This window comes from Lissotriton helveticus, chromosome 3_1 (assembly GCF_964261635.1).
Source record: "Lissotriton helveticus chromosome 3_1, aLisHel1.1, whole genome shotgun sequence".
Taxonomy (NCBI): Eukaryota; Metazoa; Chordata; class Amphibia; order Caudata; family Salamandridae; genus Lissotriton; species Lissotriton helveticus.
Window position 1 is genome coordinate 1,565,617,549 of NC_136061.1, and position 21,209 is coordinate 1,565,638,757.

The 21,209-nt window shown below is 46.8% G+C and overlaps 1 protein-coding gene across 1 annotated transcript in view; it reads left to right on the top strand.

Annotated features, from left to right (window-relative positions):
- Positions 1–21,209, top strand: part of SORL1 (sortilin related receptor 1) — an 852,839-nt gene that overhangs the window by 304,360 nt on the left and 527,270 nt on the right. Inside the window, exon 18 of the mRNA XM_078682321.1 lies at positions 19,995–20,126. Within this exon, the coding sequence (XP_078538447.1) occupies positions 19,995–20,126 (132 nt within the window). The remainder of the gene's footprint in view (positions 1–19,994; positions 20,127–21,209) is intronic.

Below are 21,209 nucleotides of genomic sequence, written 5' to 3' on the forward strand. Positions count from 1 at the left end.
CTGGATGTTTCCCCTCTACCTGATGCTATCATTTTGCTTCTAGTTGGGCCCATATGTCCAGGCACGGCTTATCAAAGTATTGTCGAAACCGCCGAATGAAAGCCCAATTTAGACATCCTGAGCTGGAACATTGCCGGTTTGGCTTCTAAAATTGAATTAGATGAATGGGTAACAACAGCCCAAAGATATGACATCTTGATGTTGCAAGAAACCTGGGCAACACGGGGATTATACCAAGAAGGCTTTGAATGTTTTAACAAAATTGTCCCTATTCCCAAGCAAGGTCGCCCGGTAGGCTGACTTTCGATTTGGATTAGTATTTCTGCGGGCGGTAGTGCCAAAGTGCTACCAACTGATAATGACAATTTTCAGGCGTTGATTTATATTAGGGGTGTATCCATTTGTTTTATTAATTTTTATAATAATGATTTTCACACTGTCCCGAATGCAAATTTTATTAATTTGTTTAATTTTATCTCGAATTTGCAAAGACAAAAGCTGTCGGATAAATTAGTAGGCATATGTCTAGGTGGTGATTTTAACGTTAAGATTTCAAATAATGAAATGTTAGACAAGGAACTATCTGCAGATAAAGGTCCGTGCAATAGGGGGGCCGAATTGTTGGCCTACCTGTGTAATTTCAAACTAACAAATATAATGGAAATCGCGGAGGTACCCCACAAAGACCTTCACATTGTACCAACATGCAGAGGGCGAGGCTGTGCCTCCACAATCGATTATGTGTTTATTTCCCCTTTATTGGTAGACTGTCTGGTGAAAGCTGAGGTTATACAAACGTTCTTGAGTGACCATAACCCCATTTCTTCCACCTTATGAGTTGCTCCCAGGCCAAACTTTGAGAAAGAATGTGGGGCTAGTAATTTAGTGCCTACAGCTGATCATTTAAGAGTGATCTGAAGAGGTGTTAATAGCAATGATCTATTTTCCAGTATGATAAAAACACACCTAATACTTATCGATAGATGTCTGACTACAGGCGATCATAACCCTGAGGTAGTTAACTCATTTGTCCAACTGTGTGGGGGCATCAAACAAATGTTATCAAAATCAACAATCAAGCTCAATCTGGGCCCACGCTGGGGTTTGATAGTGCTTGTTCTAGAGCCAATAGAGATCTTCGAAAGGCTCTCCTGATTGAACCAAGGGATCAGACGCTTATAAAATTATTGAGGTGCCAATATAAGTAACCTTGCAAGTGCTGCCAAACTCAACAATGGGAATGGCTTTTGGCTAGAAGTGAAGGACATGAGATCAGCGGGCCTCTCATTAACTTCTATAAGCTGTACAATTTCTAGTGAGGCGTGGGCATCCCATTTCTCCAAGATCTATCAAGCTACAACAGGGAATGAGGATCCACATGACTATCAAAGACCATCTTAGATTGAGATAACTGTATCTGAAGTTGAGGAAGCCATACAGCAGAGTCCGGGTAATAAAGCGCCCGTTCCCGACGGGCTACCAAGAGACCTTATAAAACATGAACCAAATTCTGGGCACCCCTTTTACTTAACGTTTCTAATAACCTATCTACTGCTTCATTCCTTGCACACGGTCTACTAGTATTCTAGTCCCTATTTTTAAAAAAGGTGACCGTACCAACCCGAGTTGTTATAGACTAATCTCCCTGATTGATAATACACTAAAAATCCTTGGGAGAATCCTGTTTAATAGGATTAGGACCTGGGCTGAGGACGAACATATCCTAATTTCCTGCCAACTAGGATTCAGAAGTAAATTAGGCACTGTTGAACAGTGCCTAAACATCAATTTAATTATTGGTAAATATAGTGTGGCACGGAAGTCTCCTATTTATTTGGCGTTCATGGATTTAATATCCGCCTTTGATTGTAAACCGGTCACATCTTTGGTCTATTCTTTTAAAATGCTGGTTGGACAAAGTTTTAGTTCACTTTTTAGTGAAGGCCCGGGTGCGGATTGGTAAAAACGGGAAGGTGTCAGATGACATTATTATTGGCAGAGGGGTCAGGCATGGGTGCGTATTGACCTCATTGTTATTTATTCTATACATCAATGATTTGCACAATTCCCTGTCCAAGCTCACCAATGATGTCCCTATTATTAATGGTAGCATTCTCCCCGCTCTATTATATGCAGATGACACTGTCCTAATGGGCCGCACCCCAAATTCATTACGCACTTTAATAAAGGGCTTTGTTGATTTTATGGCTGTTTTAGATATTCGCACTAATTTTAATAAATCTTTTTATTGGCATGTGGCCCAAATAAGCACCTTATTAAATCATTTGGCGTAGGAAATGAACTTTTACAAAGCACCTGCACTTTTCCATACTTGGGTATGGTATTTGCAGCTAACGCTCTGTGGACAACTCATGTGTCTCACAGCAGAGGTAAATTCGCTAAAGCTATTAACTCAGTCTTGTCACTACCCCAACCTAAAAAAGTCGAGGCAGTACTACCCATCACTAAATTTTTTAAACTACAATGCATCCTGGTTGCAACTTATGGGGCCGAGGTTTGGGGTTATTCAGGCTGCAAGGGTATCCAAAGTGAGTATAATAGAGTCTGCAGGAAATTGCTGGGCTCCCCGATCACTGCATCAAAGTACACCTGTCATGGGGAGCTAAATTTGACATATATTGAGGATTTTATCAGAGCCCTACCAGACATTTTTTGGCCTAAAGTATGGCACAACCCAGCAGCAACACTAACAAGAAGTATAATTTCTGATTGCCTCTAGAGCGATAAGGGGATAGATATACCATGGCTTTCTGCTGTACGAGAAATTCGATACCAGAGTCTGGTCCTGCGATTGCTTTATTCCATGTAAGAGCTAAAACTGACGCAAGACAAACCTTTTGTATTATAGTCAATGGCTTCCTTGAATAACAAGTAAACTGAACTGTTAGTATTGCCAGCCCATATTTCCCCCGTACTGTGCCCACTCCCAACTGACACGCACCATTATTTACTTACATTCATACAATGAATTGCCAACACACGTTGTCTCTTCTTATTTTGTGGTCATTGTTGGCCGCAATTTTTTATTGGCATCACTTGTATAAAGCAACTCTTATAGTACAGTGCCCTTGTCATCATGCTATGACCCAGGCCATGAATCTCGATCACGGACTGTCCCCAATTCTGCCATAAATCATTTTTCTCATCTTACAGGTCCATAAATCATCCTATGACAGTTCGCTACTTTGCTACTTTTGTAGTTCTAAATCATCTAGTTCTAAATCATCCCTCCCCGGTTTTTGCGGTTTTGTTCTGTTTATTTTCACGCTGATTGCATGTGGGGTTAGCCTCTCTCCGGAGTTGAGCTCCAACTCACCATCTTCTTCATACCTTTTGTGCCCTGCCATCTGGCGGGTCTGGGCTGCGAGTTCCATCTCAGATTGTTACCTCCTTTTCCGGCCTACACACCCCGCCGTAAGGCATCCCCAAATGATTGCCCCATCTCCTACACACCGCCCTGCCGGTGTGCCTCCATAACCAACCAATATACCCCTTCTTATCCGCCACGCCGTAAGGGAGGCTTCTGTTGCCCAGTGGTTTCCCCCTAGGCTCTTTGCCCCCCTTTTATTTTTTTATGTGCAACCTGCTAACACCATTGCTCGCCACAGTTTGGCCCAAAACACCTGCATCCCTCCTTTAGACAGGTGCACCCCAATGTGTGCATAGAGCTCTGGCCGCCACTGGTTGATCAGACCGTGCCTGATGCTCTCTAGGCCATTAATCCTGCAAAATGTGCTCACTGCTATGTTCAGTTTCTCCCTTGAGATCTCCACTGCTTTGTTTGACTCAGCTCCTTGCCAAGCCAGCCTGGTGATCAACTCGGACCATATGATGTTGGTGCTACAGAACAGCTTGATTGCCTCCATTAGGACTGTCTGGATGGCATGTAAGAGGTCTCTCCTCCCTAGTTGCGCAAGGTCGTTTCCTCCCAGAGGAATTATCACGACGTCTGGGTGCCATGCGGCGGCCGCCTGTAGTTTCTTTAGGGTTGACGCAAGCTGGTTCCATTTCATCCCTGGACGGCCCCACCACCAGACGCACGTGTTGACTGGCCTGCCCTTTTATTTATGCCTGCCGTGCCACCATCATATGTGCATCTGGGAGACCTACAAATGGCCAACCATCCATACCGAGAGGAGCGCAACCCTGCTGAGACAACAATAACCGTGTCAGATGTCCCAGTCCTGCAGCATCTTCTCCTCCCCCCTTTTCATTGTATTCTTTTACAACATCTGTGGCTGCAGGTATGTCTTATAGGCGTTAGACCTCCACCTGCCCACCGCCACGATCCCGTCTTCACACAACCCTTGTTGCACCACTGTGGTGGCCGCCCCGATCCTGAAGAGTGTGATTCAAATTGTAACATTGGAAGCCCTGCCTTCGCTAAGGCCAGGCGCATAACAGCTGTGAGTTGAAATGTACTCAGGAGCTCCCCATTTCTGTGCTTGAATAGCGAACCTTCTCCTGTGGTGCGTATCGACATGTAGACCAAAAGGCAGCAGACCGGAAAATATCGAGGATTCTCAGTGCAGTCCAGCTGTACCCGTGTCCCTCTACCTGCCTGATCTGTTTTTGACCATCTGAAAAGCAGTTCTATCTTTGCTATTCCAGGTTTGACGCTGGCTCCCTGCAAGCATCCAACTGCCGGGCCATTTTTTGTTGGGCCACAATTTAGCTGACCCTAAATGCCTCAAAGAATGCCATTGTGAAGGCTGCTTTGGACAGTGTCGCCTCAAATTTGTCTCTAGCCACCACCCCAGACTGTCCATGATCAGGGTATTTCTTAAAGTCTATGGGTCGCCGGGGGTCAGGTTATTTTTATTCTGTGCGCTTCCATCCTTTCATTGCTTCCCTGATGTAATGGGTGGCCGTGGGGTCATACCCTATGCATATCTTAGAAAAAAGCACTATTGCAGACAGGTGGGCCTGCGCCCATGATTTGGACCTTTTGCCTGTGTATGCCCACTGTGTAAACCCCTCCACCTCCCTGATTTTCTCCCCGCGGTTTAAGCGCCCCCAACCTGCATCACAGTTCCTGCATATTTTTTTGTACTGTTTAGCCGCTTCTGGGGTGAGAGCCTGGTTGACCAGTTCTGACAAGTCTGTCCTGCCAGGGCCCACAAGTCTTCTGGGAAGGGTTCATTTTCCTGTCTGCCCCCGGGGCCAATACCCTGAATTTGCCCATCTGTGCTCACGATAGAGCATCTACAACTTAGTTCTCCACCCCTGGAATGTTGTTTGCCTTCAGTTCTATGTTCCCTTCCAGCTACAATTGAACCAAGTAACGCATTAACCTCAGTACATCAGGAACACCTGGCTGTGCCTTTGTTAATCGCCTGCACTACCCCTTTGTTGTCTGACCAAAGCGTCAGCTTCATATTTCTCAGCTTCTGTTTTCAAGCTGCTAGCTCAACTACAACGGGAAATAGCTCCAGGAGCTGGATGTTGTTGGTGATCCCCCTCTCATGTCAATCTCTAGGCCACTGCCCTGCGCACCACTCCTTTCCTAGGACTGCCCCGAAACCTATGTTGCCTGATGCATTCGTGAACAGGGTTATCTGTTTAGCTGTCACTCAGCCTTCCCTCCATATGAGTAGCCCGTTAAAGTCTGCCAGGAATGTGTCTCACATGGCCAGATCCTATTTGACCCCTGCCCCTAGCCGGACATGGTGGTGTTTTTTGGTGAGCCTAGCCGCTAGTTGCGTTAAGCGCCTGGCAAAAACATGGCCTGGGGGGATTACTCTGGCCGCAGAGTTGTGCTTGCGGATCAATCTTTGTAACTCGCGGAGGGGTGCTTTCTCACTCCCGCACATTTACCTGATCTCTTCCCTGAGCTCCTCCACTTTGTCCTGAGGCAGTCTTGATGTACCTGCAGCAGAGTCTAATTCTATCCTGTGGAAAGTGAGTTTTGTTGCTGTCCCCACCGTCTTCTCTGCCACTAGCGGTACTCCCAGATCCCCAGCCAGGGCTTGGAACGCACGCAGTGTGTCCCCACACTCCGGGGACCCTGCCCGCCCTACAAACAGGAAGTCATTGAGGTAGTGTAGTTTACCACCCTGAGGGTGGTGATCTTGCAAGACCCACTCTAAGAAGGTGCTAAATTGCTCAAAATACGCCCAGGATACTGAGCACCCCATTGGCCTAGCCTTCTCCATGTAATTTGCCCCTCCCACTGGAAATCCAGCAAATGGAAACTTGACTGGTGCACCGGGAGGAGACTGAAGGCTGACTCGATCTCCGCTTTCGCCATGAGGGCCTCCCCGAACATTGGCCTTCACTAGATCAAAGGCCTCATCCACAGTAGCATACGCCACAGATCATGCCGCCGGACTGATCCCATTGTTTATTGATGTGCCCTTGGGAAAAGATAAGTGATGAATGAGCCTGAACTGGCCACTCGCGTTCTTCTGCAACAGTCCCAGTGGTGAGATCACAAGGTTTTTGGGCAGTGGCGGTGTTAGGGGGCCCTCAATCCTTCCTAGCTTCCTTGCTTTTTCAATTTTTTGGCAGACAACCTCTGGGTGTCCCAAGGCTAATTTTAAGTTTTGCACCCTGGCCTAGGGTAAGGTGCCTTCATTGGAATTCTAGCCCCCTCCTCAAAACCCGTCACCAAAAGGGCTGCGTCTGTTGGCTAGCCTCCAGAGCTGCTGTATGTTGATGGGGGATCTTGCTAACTGGTAGTCGCTGTTGTCTTTCTGACCCTCCCACTGCCCCAGGCTCCCTCCTAGTGCTTTTTCTTTTTCTCTTTCTTCTCCCTGCGCTGCTTGCTGCATCTGCAATTTGACACTGGGTGTCACCCCACAGCCTGAGCATATGTGTTGGAATTTGCACAACGTTCCCCATGTGCATTCATTGGTTTCGTATTTCCAACAGAAAGCTGCAGGCCCACTAGAAGGAGGGGGTTTCAGGCTGTTGTGTGATTTTGGCCTGTGGTGTATGGCTTGTTCCTCCCCTTTTAGGGGGGGTGGCTCCGAAAGGACTGCTCTCTTCTCCCTGCCCATGTCCTGACTTCTTTTGCTACGAGCATTTTGGGAAAGAACACTGACACATCTTCCTCCTTCCACTGCATTTTCGGGTGTGTGCGCATTGTTAACCTAAAACCTTTATCGTACTCCAATCAGGCATTAAACAGAAATTGCCTATGTGCCACGTAGATGGTAGCTTAGTAGAGCCAGAGGTCCGGTCTCTACAATGATGCATGCCATAATTCTGAATGCATCCTGCCAATTATCAAAGTTCCTTTCCTTCCGGTCTCTTCTCTCCCATGTGTCTTCCTCTTCTTTATTTCACACAGTCAGGTCCAAACCATCTAACTGTATCTCTAATAGTGAAAAGATGTTGATAAATTCCTTCCTCCACATCCTTTCTTTGACTGCCAGGAGGATGAGGCTTGCCAACCCGGTGGCTTCAGTTATCATAGATGGCTGCCCTAGTGATGGCCTTGCATATGCCTGTGGGGCTTGCCCCAACCGAGATCGGCTACCTGCCCTGCTTGCGTTGTCTCAGACAGCTAAAGAGGATACTCTTCCCTTGCTTGCACCTTGCATACCCTGGCTGGTCACCCACACACATCTGCCGCTTTTGCTGACGCGCCCCTCCTGTTGCCCTTGCAAGCGCCCTCTTCGTGCGCCTCCAGGATCCACCAAGTGCCATGGTAGCCCAGATATCCCCCCCTGCGGTCCCGCATGTCAGTTGTGCTCTGACCTTGTGCGCCTAAACCATTGAACAGCAAGAGGGCTACTATTTTAGTAACCCTTGTACAATTGCGCCGATATGCTCATCACTCGATGTCGTGCTGCTGGTTTTGCCGCTAGGGCTCGCTGTGCTGTTTACAGGTGGCGGGTCGGTCTTCTTGCTCCCCTTCTTCACCTTTGCCCTTTTTGGTCCCTTTCCTGGAGGTCTCTTTTGCTTCCTGGTTGCTGGCATCCCGTTGGTTTGTTGACTGCTCTGCCTTTTAGTTGTTCCATGCACTTCAGATGCCGGCCTGATCTGTCGAAGCAGCTCACTCAATTTGCCTGGTTGGCCACCTGCGCCTGACTCACCATGTTCCTTCATAGTGTCCGGGCCGCTTAAATGTAATTGGCTCTAGGAGGACTGGGTCGCGTCACCCTGCAGTCGGGCTGTACCAACCCCCTGTGTGACTCCTTGACGCCCTTGTGCCGTGTTGCAGGTGTTAGCTGGGTGCTGCCGCTCTCCTTATGCACTAACAAGCCTCTGTGAAATGTACCCCCTTTAGTATCTTGTAGCACCGTTAGCAGGCTTTGAACCCCTGTCACGTCCTTTTCTGTTTTCTCTTTGTATTTTTTTTTTTCTTGTCCTCAGTTCCGGGTATTCCTTTCCAAGTACCAATCAGGACTGGCCTTGCCTGGACTCTGCGGTCGGACTGGTGCTTGGGGGTAGGCCCTGCAAACCTTCCCTTCAGATGTCCCTCACAATTTTATGCTGTCCCTGCTGGCCAGGATATGCCTCCTCACTCAGGGGCGGCTGTTGACATTTGAAAGTGGTGAGGTGCATACTGCACTGTAGCGAGCGAGCGCAGCGAGCGAGCCCGAACTTCATAAGGGGGGTTTGGGGGGGTTACCCCTCCCCGAGAATTTTTTTTAAAAAGAGTAGAAAAATCGTGCATTTTCAAGCAAATTTGAGAAAGCAGGAAGGTTAATAAAGCAATTGTGAAAGTGCAGTTATTACATTAATAGATGGCATAACATAGGTAGCTGCTTATTCAGTATAACCACAGAGCTTCATACATTCCGTCCTATTACGCTCAGGTGCTGAATTCAGACTGTAAGACTTTCATGAAAATATCATCCTATCATGTTGAACAGAACACATATTTGCAGCCATTTGTGTGAAGTTAACTATACCAGCCTGAATGCCCTCCTCATTATGATGGTCACACAAAATAATAATATAACTCAAAAAAAATAATTAATCAATGTACGCCATAGAACTACCTAAGCCCCGCTCAATCACCCCTCGTTCACCTTTGCGTTATTGCCTGTTATTTGCCTCTGAAAAGTCCCTGCCCACCCTCAGTACCTCTCCAAGCATCACTGCATCTGGCAGAAGGCCTACTTTATATAACTGATTGCTGAGTTCTCGACGTCTCTAAAGTGGAAGGTCACAGAGAGGAAAGGATCCCTCTAAAACACAACACCAATGACATTTCACCAACTCCCAACCTCAATTATTATTCATGTCAGTCAAGACTTTCCAACAACAGGAAATGGAAAAGAAGGACATACTCAGGGTGAGTTTCTCAGGTCCTACCAACTTGAGAAGCTCATTTTGAGTATGTCTTCGTGGGACAGAAAATATGCCAGGAACAAAAATAAAAGTGGCCCCCATTAGTGAATCAGATAGCTGAAAAAGTGGCCCATATTTGCAAATTGTTGCAGTTTTGAACTTGTAAAGACATGCTGTACATATGGTTTGGAAGGTATGGACACTGGATATGCTTTTGTGCTTTCGACAGGCAATGTTAATGGTAATATCATGCGACTCAACAGTAAAAGTCAGCCCAAACCATAAATCGGGTCCACAAACAGCCCACACATCGACCTGTCAGACCAGCCCTTCTGACACTGCCACATTGCCCCATTGGCCTCTTTCACCCTGCAAGCCACAAATACAATGTACTTCCAAATCACAATAGATATAGTGAGAGGAAAAGGCAATGTGCAGTACTGGAGAAGGTACAGTCAGGGGTGAACTAAGCTAACATAATAAAGAATCTAAATATGGATTTCCCCGTCAGTGTCGGGATGGGAATTAATTACTTGCAAATTAATGGTAGGTTTAAGGCTTTAAAGCATGGAATGTACATAGCAAAGCACACATTTTCACTGGCAGTGCTTCTCCTAAAGGACAGGGAGGTGCCCTAGAAATCTGAGCCGGGTCGAAATCGGAGTGGCAGAGCTGTAAATCCATTGTTATTCTCAGAACGCAAAATGCCATGAGCATTTCTGAACTACTTTCTTCTCTGTGGCTTTTTTATGTCTGCAGGCTGATTTTCGGACAGTTCAGTACTTTATGTGCATCTGCTGCTGTGCTCTCACATTCCCAAAATCGTCTACTTCGACCCCAAAGCAAGTCTTTTGCTAAAAACTTTAACTCTCCTGTTTCTCTCCAGGTTACTACGCCACGCAGTCGGTCACTCACACCCGTTCTTCTTACCCAGCCTCACTGTTACCTCTTAGTTTCCCTGCTCTTGTACCACCTCTCCCCCTACACTTCCCCTTCATTTTACCTACCCCTGTCCTCTTCCCCCTCCATTCCAGGCTCCGCTACCCCCCACCTAGCCAGTCTGCCTTTGCCCAGCCTCCCTCTCGCCCTCGTTATTCTCCTCTAGTCGCCCAGTCACCCCCCTCCGCTGGCCCACCCCAGCCTCCCTCTGCCCTATATCCATCTCCCATAGCCCACCGGCACCAACCCTCAGATTCTCCTGGGCCGCCCCAGCCTCCCTCTCTCCCTTCTATCCCCTCCCCCCCTGTCTATCATTCCCGAATCCCGAGGCGCCGCTGCCCCACCACCAAATCCTTCTCCTTTCTACCTTTCACCTCCATACGAGCAGTACCCAGTGCCTTTTGCCACCGCGGAACCAAGCGTATCCCCCTACCTGTCTCCCTCAGTTCGACCAGCCTCTTCCACATTCCTGTCCCACTCTCCCGTCTACGCTTCATCCCCCCCAAACCAATATCAGGCTGCATCAGGCTTACCTCAAGGTCCCTCTGCCACATATAGTGATTCCTCTGGCTGTCAGTTGCTGGCCTTGTGCCTGCTCCATCCCCCCTATGGCTATACTTCTCTGCCTCTCTCATCACCTACAGTCTCAGCAGCAGAATCCCAAGCCTCTTCACCGCCCGTCTCTCTCAAATCCTCTCAATACCGGTTCTTTTCAGAGTGCTCTGTCGCCAGCACTAAATTATCCATACCAATCCCCCACCCTGCCCCGTACTTCCCTTTCAAGGTCTACCACCCACATCCCGAATTTGTACACCAAACCGGTCTCTCTTTCGTCCAATACTGCACTGCATGGCAGCAGGGTAGGCTTTCAGAACCCTGGCCTGAAACCCTGGAGATTGAACTGGCGGAGGCAATGAACGCTTGCCATTATACTGGTTTAGGCTGCTGCGCATGTCCAGGCCTGAGACCGTGCAGGCGGGGTGTATGTGATTGAGCTGGCAGACGTGATACTGCACTGGGGAGCGCCCGATCAGGCCAGCAATGGCACTGAAAGAGCTGGAACAAGTATAAGATTTCACTGGCAGAAATTATACTGACCTCAGAGGCTCCGCTAAGGTTGCGACAGGCAATACAAAAATCTGCAGCAGAAATTAATTAAAACATATGCAGCACCACGCACCCACCTACTGTGTCTCAGACAGTCGGTGATTGAACTGTGTTGTGGTGTGGTCGTGTGGACCGTCGGACCTCTGCGGGGCTGGGCTCAGGCTGCTGGCTCACTCTGCACGTGGCGACGACGACACTAAGTTCTGTTACAAACAGAAACAGAAACAACTTACATAGAACGTCACGGCGCGCGCGCTCGTCCCGAATGGCCAATCACTGTATGGCTTCATGCTGAAGTCACACAGTGATTGGCCATGATATATGCTAAGCTGAGCACTGTCTGCCACTCTGCCCCCACAAACGCGCGGCATTCAATAATGGATGTTGGGTGGTGGACCAGCCAATCCTGGCGCTGCATGCAGCACCATGATTGGCTAGGGGGGCAAACTGAGTACTCGCCCTGGCGGCCTTTCTAAAACCCGGGGCCGGCTGAAGCAGCACCCCCGGCCCCTTCGGACCCTCTCTCTAGGCTGAACTGTTTGACGCACATCGGCGCATGCTCGGGCAAGTCACAGCCCAGAAAACCTCATGCGCACATTGGAGTGCTGCTGGCCTGCTGCAGACTGTCTGTCACTCAGCAGACCAGCAGCCCCGCCCCCACCCCCTGCGCACTCCGGACCGGCGGACCGCACCGCATAACACATTATCGCCTGTCCCCGTGTCCCGCGCTGCGCTGTGGCGCTAATTTATTGCGAATGTTTATAAATAGCTTGCAAGTTGCCACGGTGCGTCCAGACTTAGTGGGGCTACGCCCCTATACCCAGTGGTAGAAGTGGGCGGGGACGGAAGAGCACGGCGTGCCCTTACTTCTAAAAATGATTTCAGTCCGTTCCCCTACTTCTTACTTTCAGAAAAGCATCCCGGGACGGCAAGAATAGTTCTACTTAAAAAACGCTAACTTTTTTCATTCAGCTTCCAGGAGCTGCTCGCACTTCTCTGTTTAACTCCAGAGGCTGCAGCAGCCCTCCCTGAGCTCGCACAGGATGAGGGCAGGCCCATTGTCATTCTGATTGAGGCAGATTATCCCCTTTCGAATGACAATGCGCCCGCCCTCTGCCTTTAGCATATCAAGAGCCAGTGAGATTGGAGTCAGTGACATGACTAGTGGGGTGCGGACCACACCGGGTGACACTGGGGGAGGTGGGGGGGGGGGGGGTCAGGAGGTCAGGGGCCGGTTAGGCAACAGACGACGAGCGAGAATACTTTTTTATAAAGGTACCTTGGGCAAGTTGCACTTCTGGACGCCCCCACAGCTACGCCACTAGTTCCTCTGGCTTTCAATGAAACCGAACAGGACTCTTCTAACACTATTGAAGTACTGAGCCCCCCCCCCCACTGCAGAGCGCATTCTCACCCTCATCCATCATATCTACTGTCATCACCCCTTAAACAATCCTGATACTTTACAGGAAATCCTATCCCAACAGCACCCACCTTGCACTTCAGCACACTGACACACATTTATCAGAGAGGGGTGGCATGGTGGGTGTGCCATTCGCAAAACGTTTTCAGATGGAAAAACAACATGTCAAAGTGACTGACTTGCAGAGCACACTTTGCGACCCACATAACATATCAAAGGAAACGGAACATGTAATGGACGTCTCCCTTTATTTCACTAGCATGTATACAATTTATCAATGCTTTGCGACAGAATGTGTCACCTGCTATGCAAATGTAAAAATAAAGACTATCCTGAGCTCCATGCCTTATTTTGTGCAACAGTAGATTTTGCATTTGTAGATTGTGCAGTAGTAAGTGGATTTTTTTTTAAAACAAATGCATTCATACTGACAATCTGGCAGCATTTATTGAGTGGCATACAATTACCAGAAGTTTGCACAAGACAAACCCACATTTGTACACCTCATGTTTTTTAGCGTAGTAAAGAGCAGGGGGTGACACCATGAGTTACCGCACTGGGTGACACCAACCCTAGTGGCGCCACTGATCAGAGTTGGTGATTACAGAGGAGCTTTCCCCAAACTGAGTACTGCGGGGAACTTGACACCTTGTGTAATTTGTCAATGTTGTACACAGACGGAACTGGACAAGAGCAGTGACCAGACAGAAGAGGCGACAGGGCAGGAGAAGTGACGGGGCAGGAGAAGTGACGGGGCAGGAGGAGTGACGGGGCAGGAGGAGTGACGGGGCAGGAGGAGTGACGGGGCAGGAGGAGTGACGGGGCAGGAGGAGTGACGGGGCAGGAGAAGTGATGGGCATGAGCAGGAGTGGTAACCGGGCAGGAGCGGTGAATGGGGCAGGAGAAGTGACGGGGCATGAGCAGGTGTGGTAACGGGATTGGAGCGGTGAACGGGGCAGGAGCGGTGAACGAGGCAGGAGCGGTGAACGGGGCAGGAGCGGTGAACGGGGCAGGAGCGGTGAACCGGGCAGGAGCGGCGGGGCAGGAGCAGTGAACGGGGCAGGAGCAGTGAACGTAGCAGAAGTGACGGGGCAGGAGCAGTGAACGTGGCAGAAGTGACTGGGCAGGAGCAGTGATAGGACAGGAAAAGGGACAGTGCAGGAGAGGCGCCGGGGCAGGAGAGGTGCCGGGGCAGGAGAGGTGCCGGGGCAGGAGAGGCGCCGGGGCAGGAGAGGCGCCGGGGCAGGAGAGGCGCCGGGGCAGGAGAGGCGCCGGGGCAGGAGAGGCGCCGGGGCAGGAGAGGCGCCGGGGCAGGAGTGGCGATGGGGCAGGAGTGGCGATGGGGCAGGAGTGGCGCCGGGGCAGGAGAGGCGCCGGGGCAGGAGTGGCGATGGGGCAGGAGCGGTGAACAAGGGCAGGAGCGGTGAACAAGGGCAGGAGCAGGCGTTTCCCAGGGCGTCTGGAAGGGTAGGGGGCCAGTTTAGTTTGGGGGGACAGGTTTTGTACAAGTGCAGGAGTTTTAAAAACACTGCAAAGTTATTTGTATATTCAGCAGGTTTCGGTCAACAAGTGCCAAGATAACTTTGGTGATCAATGTACCTGCTGGAGAGAGATGGGAGCATGTTTTGTCTAGTGGCTGTTTTACTCATCTAAGGTAGCGCAGAGGGGTACTATGCCTGCTGCAAAGAACATGTACCATGCATATCAAAGAGCAATATGTTATGTGCATTGTTCAGTGGGTACTGCTTTGTGTTCACTTCCCGAATGAAAGGACACTTGAATACATATGTCCTGGCAGTTCGGACTGGACTGTTCACATTGGGCGCAGGATGAAGACTGATTTGCATTTGGCTGGGTCCAAACTGGAATCGCAAGGTGAGCAAAAAACGATGGATTTAAGCCCAGATCTCTTAAATGGGGTGAATGTATGACATTGTTCTGCATTCTGTCCATCAATTGTTCTTTTTGCATTTGTCACCCCGAGTGGGACAGGAATGCTCAGACATGAGTCCCGTGCTCTCCATGCCACTGGAATCAAGCTATCCTGGCTGATGAAGGCTGATAGCCCGAAACCGGTCCTAGGATGCTTGTTTCCAGTCCAGGGAGGACCTGGCCTGGCAGTTCGGGCTGGACTGTTCCCATTGGGTGCAGGATCAAGACTGATGTGCATATGGCTGGGTCCAAACTGGAATGGCATGGTGAGCAAAGAAACAATGGATTTAGGCCCAGATCTCTGTACTGGGGTGAATGTATGATATTGTTCTGCATTCTGTCCACCAGTTGTTCTTTTTGCTATTTTATGAGTGAGCAGCTAGCTGGCTGACATGAATATGAAGGAGCCTTTGTGGGTTTCAGTGAGTCTCGATTCTCCTAAAGAGTCCCTTTCCCTTCTGAGCCCTGCTTAACACGTATACAGGAGGAGCCCTGTATTCATGACCTCAATGTTTGAGACATAAAATAATCATGGATTTCTGAACAATGAGAGTAAAAGCATTAAGGTAACATGTTGTTCCTGCTTATATTTCACACACTTTACATAAACCTGTATTCCCTATGAGCGTTTGCTTTTTCCTGAATTAAACCTCAAATAAACATGTTTATCCATTGTTTTAATTAAATAACGGTATAAGCTGTAACTGGTCAGTGAAATGCTAAACGTACTAAAAATTGGTGTTTTGCTATTCCTTGCCACACCCCTGACTCCGCCCACTGATTCAATCTTCGGTTATTCCTGCCGCCTGATTCTCCACCCACAGTTACCCTACTTTTTTTTTCCCCACTTCGACCACTGCCTATACCCCAATGGACGCACTGCGGCTGTCCTCACTTTACCCTTGTACTCCGTTTAGCTGGCAGCGCGGGCTGCGGAGGGGTGAGGACAAGGCTTAGGGGGCCCTCACAAATTTCCCCACCTCGCGATCCTGAGCGGCTCCCAACTTCCTGTTTGCCTCGATGCCCATTTCTTTTTATTGGAGGAAAACCAAAGGGTCGGGCGAAGCAATGCTTCCTTGAGCGGATTAACGAAGGAGAGGACTGGGCTCTGCACTCGCAGCGCGCCCCCGCAGGCAGGCAGGCGGGCTCGTGTCTCGCGGCCGGCAATCCTGGCTCCACGCTCTGTGAAAGCAGCGGCTCCGCCGAAGTTCTGCTCAGTGCTCTAAACCTGCGATGCTGATCTGCTTTGATACCTGCTTTGACTGCGGCTGGTGGACCCACGCTAAGACTTGCAACCATTGTCGTCGCCTCGTACGTCGCTCCTGTTGAGTGCCCAGTGCCCCAATTCTCCCAGATATTTATGCCGCAGCTGGGGAGATCCCTGTGCTGTTTCCGTGGCGGTGCTCTAGCAATGGGCTCCGCAGACGCTGCCACCAGTGTTCAGCAAGGCAGCCTTGGACCACAAGGACCGGTACGCGTTAGCCAAGTATTTCTTCCAGTAAATGTAGATTTTCCTAAAAAAAAAAAACTCCAGTGCGCACCGCTCCCCAACTCCCTGCAGCGAAGAAAGTATCTATGCTGGGTGAGCAGTGCCCTTATAATCTCCTATCCCCCCTCCCATCACCCATCATGCCATTGGTCAGGACATCCCTGTACCCCTTTCACGCTGTCTCTTGGGGAAAGGGCATGCTGAAGCGGCCCAAAACAGATTTTTTGTGGCAGCGGCCCATTAGGCCCTCTTCAGGGGGGCCTCTGTGATAACAGAGGTACAAATAAAAAAGTTTTGTGCCTGTAATTCATGCCAAATACCCTCTTTCTTTTCTTAATGATTCTCATATATATTAGGCATTCAGTAAGCCGCTCAGTGCAGACCTTGATCATAACGTACGCAACCTTCTTCTCTCACTTAGCTTTTAGATGGATCGCTGATCACACTACTCGTACACAATCACCACTATTTTTACTTTTCCATCAATTAACAGTCCCAAGGAGAGCCAGAAATTACTGAGGGTCGAAACATGATGACACCAAAACCCAGGGGCATTTAGGCAACAAATCTATTGTGGAAGCTACAAACAAGGATCCTGATAATCAGGTATTGCTTTCTCTTCAAATCAGTGCCAACATCCCCAGCTCACTTTTTCAAATATTCTACAGGCTAAATTTAGTAGGGACACTGACCATAATTTTCTCATTGAAATATTGGAACTGTGATTGCATATTGAGTAGGTACCGCATTGAATAACTTACTGTTGTTAGATTACATTTTTTCATTTACAGGCAATCACTGGTTGGTGATGTAACACAGCTACTGATGCACATTGTCGCTGATGTTTTTTATACATAAAAACAGTGGCAGCTCCTCCGTTAAGGGGAAGGAGTGTCGCCCCACTGCTCACTGAGTGAGCAATTAGAATCGGAAAATAAAATGAAAATAACCGAATGTTATAATTTTATTTAAATGTACTGGCTTATATGGGGGTGGGGTGGTGCGGGCTGGACTGTTTAGAGGCGGGGGAGGAGTGATCGGCACCTCCTAAGTGTGCATGACATTTTGGTAGGCCTTTTTGGGCAAGCCAGAATTTAATCCTGTTCTCCACCCCAGCCTGTGTGTAGAAAATGCCCAGGCTCCCATTCCTTGTCTGAGCGCCAAACCACAGCGCTCAAACCAATCACAATGCTGCATTTTTAGCGTTGTGATTGGCTTAGGGGAGCCTGGGTTCTTTCTGCTTCCAGAGAAGCCAGGAAGAGGATGAAGGAGAGGTGGCAGCCAGCCGCATCCAGGTAAGTGTTTTTTTAAAATGTAATTTAAATTCTTTACCACCACCGCTCACCCTGCTCCCCCCCCCACGCTCGTTTGGTAGCAGCCGCTACTGCATAAATAGTTGACTGTACTGTGTACGATTGTAGCATTCAAATGTTTGTATGTCTTTAAAAAAATTAGCTATAAAGTAATATGAGAAACCATTCACGTATCAATTAACTATCAGCTTACGAACTAAGCATTTGACTTGAAATTCACAGGACGTAATGTATTTTTTCCTCATGTAATTAGTGACCCCTCTGTGTCAAAAGTACCCACCCCCTCCCTCTCTGCAATTAGTTTTAGCACCAAGGGAGGGCTAGACACAGGAGGAGGAAGGAAAGCCATTGAGTTAAAAGCAAGAAAATGAGTGTGGACTTTAAGTCCACTGTACATTTTTGGTAAAGTCCACAACAATAGGTTTTTGCCCACCAGACAATTAAGAGCTGTCTGGATGGCGAGACCCTAAAATGGGCAGTGGTGAGTTCAGTGGATTTATGCGTTGCTTTGGATGCAGCATTTACTGCATAATTATGGATTTACTGTATTTGTTAAAAATGTATAAATGGTGCCTATTTTCACCAAACATATTGTCTAGCTTAAATGGATGAAAATACTACTGCCAGAGAATGTGCCTCATAACTTACATTTTTTTTGCAGAATAATTCATATAACTTGTCATATCATTTTTTCCTCCATGCCGCATAATCTTGGTAGATGCAAACATGCTAAAGCTCTGCAGAGTGGTTTGGGGGCTGTCCATATAAAAATGAAATCCGTATTTCACAGGCAATCAAGAAATATTTTCCATATTTCATGGCTCTCTGATATGAGTTTAATAATACACTTAAAAAAGGAAATTTTACTTATTTGTTTGTAATATAAGACATTTTTACATTAAATAGATACTTTTTAAACATGTTTAATGCTAGTTAAATAATGTTAGTCTAAGTGGTTGGTTTATTTTTTTATGGTTAAACAATATTTGCAAATTGAATATATTTAAATTTTTTAATTGTTTAATACACCTTTAATTTGACGAGGTAATATGTGGTAATTTTTCAGTTTTAGTTCCAAGATAATAGTAATTATTTTACATTAATTACATGTATATTTTCATAAATCAAATTTAAATATTCTTTTACATAAATACACTTTATAAGTTTCCTTTGCCTTCCATTAGGGATAGCTCCACTCATAAATCCATTACATTTGAGTATTTTAACTGATTTACTTTTTTTCTCTCATATTTTGATGCTACTTAAATACTTTAAGCGGCTTTTTTATTAGAGAAGAGAGTCACTTGTTAAACAACTAACTAGGATAATCTCACTATTGCACATTTTACTTTTTAAGTTCTTGGTTGTTTAACTTTCTGGAAGATAACTCACATCTCATTCTGAAGACTGGTGGCACTTTTCTCTTTAGCTATGAATATAGTTTCTTCCAAGCATTAATCTAGTAATAATTTGTAATTTGCAATGCCTTCTAGTACAATTCCCCTGTGATGGGTTTAGCTGTTGCTAAATTTATTTACCTGTCTAGGTAATTTATTTGCGTCAAAGATTACCACTGACAAGATATATATAAGACTTTTGCCGTTTTTGTTTCTCAGTCAGACATGCCCTCAAATAGGAGTGCAACCTAAAGAAACAATATATTTGATGTTTTGGAGATAGTGGAATGCAAGCTCAAATAGCTTGAAGTTCTGATGATTGCTTTGTAAATGTGTTGTTAATGCAAGAAGATACACTGCTGGTGTTTTTTTCCCCAAACAATCCGTAGTTAATTGTCTGCACCTACTTGTCACTAAGGTGACTCTGTTACATGCTTCACAATGTAAGCCCAGTTTATCTCTAGCTTCAGTATGCTTTTTGCAAGGTGACTCTTAATCCCTGTGATTTTGAGATGTACAACGGCTACTCCCTGTTCCTAACAGGACTTTGTTTTACTTTCATATTAAGAAACTAGATTCAAACACTGCTTTCTAAAAAATATATATTGCATGCGTAATTGCAGTTATCTATAGATCTTTGATTAGTTGGCAAAAATATGCCCAATTTATGATTGCTTTCACTAAGCAAGTAGGTTTGCAAAATGTGATGTTTCGCTGGGTAACTGGCAACTTTTGACTAGTTTTGTAATCTGTATAGCTACAGCTGCCATGTGGCAAAACCCTATATTTCCACTGAGAAAATGCAAAACTATATCTACTGGGAATGATGAAAGCAAAGTCATGTTGTTATTGGACTGGGGGAACAGCAGCCTCAATGACTGCTCAGTGAGTGATGGTTATACCATTTCCCATCATGTTTGCATCATCCCTTGGTTGGGCTTCAGATCCTGATTCGTACCCACTGAGCTCTGCATTGGGGATCCCTAGGCATGTGAAGTTAACGGATTGGCTCATTTATTAGGATCTAATCTTATCTAGGATATTTAAATATGAATAGATTGTGCATTTTGATCCTTTATGCTCTAAAGCGTAAGAATGCTAACCTCTGTTGTCTTGTTTATTTATAGCGTCTGTGTCTCAATGGAAGCTCAGGCCAAGAAGTGATCATTGGAAGTGGCTTGCAAACTGTTGAAGCTTTGGCTTTTGAGCCAATAAGCAAGCTACTATACTGGGTGGATGCTGGCTTGAAACAAATTGAGGTATGTTACAAATCTCTTTCCGTTGACTGAAAATATCTTAATATTGAGACTTATCTATGATGTCTTTCCCGTCTCCTATTCAATTTGAAGCCTAAGTTACACTACTCTGCTTTCACAACTCCGTATGTTTTCTATAACCACCCCCACCAATCTGCAGGTGAACTGTCTGCACACAAATCCACTCCTGAAGTTCCTTCACAGGTGGATATTGTTCCAAACCCAGTTCTCAGTACCCTGTATCCTATCTTAAAGCTTTATAATGAGTTAAAACAGTCCTTTTCATCAATACGATAACATTCTCCTTCACCTGCGGTAATATATGATATTCTGCTGTGTGAAGCAAATGTCTTGTAAACCTGAATAGCTTGAGGGGATGTATATCAGAAGTTACTGACAACTCATCTCTTTAACTGGCTCCATTTCCTAGTGGAATCAGCTAACCTGCCTGATTAAATGTTACTGTACACATGGCCACTGTGTTGAAATATCTGACATAGTATCAAAGCGCCAAACCCAAATCTCATGTTTGTCGTGGAAGTGTAGCCCTCTTGTTTTCCCATTAACACCTTTGATGTTTTATTCACCAGTGCTCACTCTGTCCTGCAGTTCTATGGAATAAATATAAGGAAAACAACATAGCTATGATCTTAGGGAAACCCGGACAGGCATGCTATCCAATTTAATTTTGAGGCATTCTTTGAGTCCATGACTCTGTCTCTTCATCCCATCTATTGTATAACAAACATGTTCTTCTTCTATCATTTTGATGTCTCTGGGAGTGCTTTTCTAGAGCAAGTCAGTGATTGAATGCATACCTTGTTGTGTCACTACTACTTGCCAAAATACAAAGTGGTATTAGTGTGTATTGGGGAAATAGTCACTGTAATGTCTTCAGCTCTTCGCCACCTGCCAACCACATAAAACCCCTAATAGTTGCTCAATCTCTAACCTCTAGGAAACACTGTGTGTAACTGCTTACCACTACCAACTTTTCAGTACCTTCTGAAGGAGTTGGCTAAACCACTTTGCAATCTTTTTCACTGGTTCACTCTTAACTAAACACTGCACAGGCAGTACAAATCC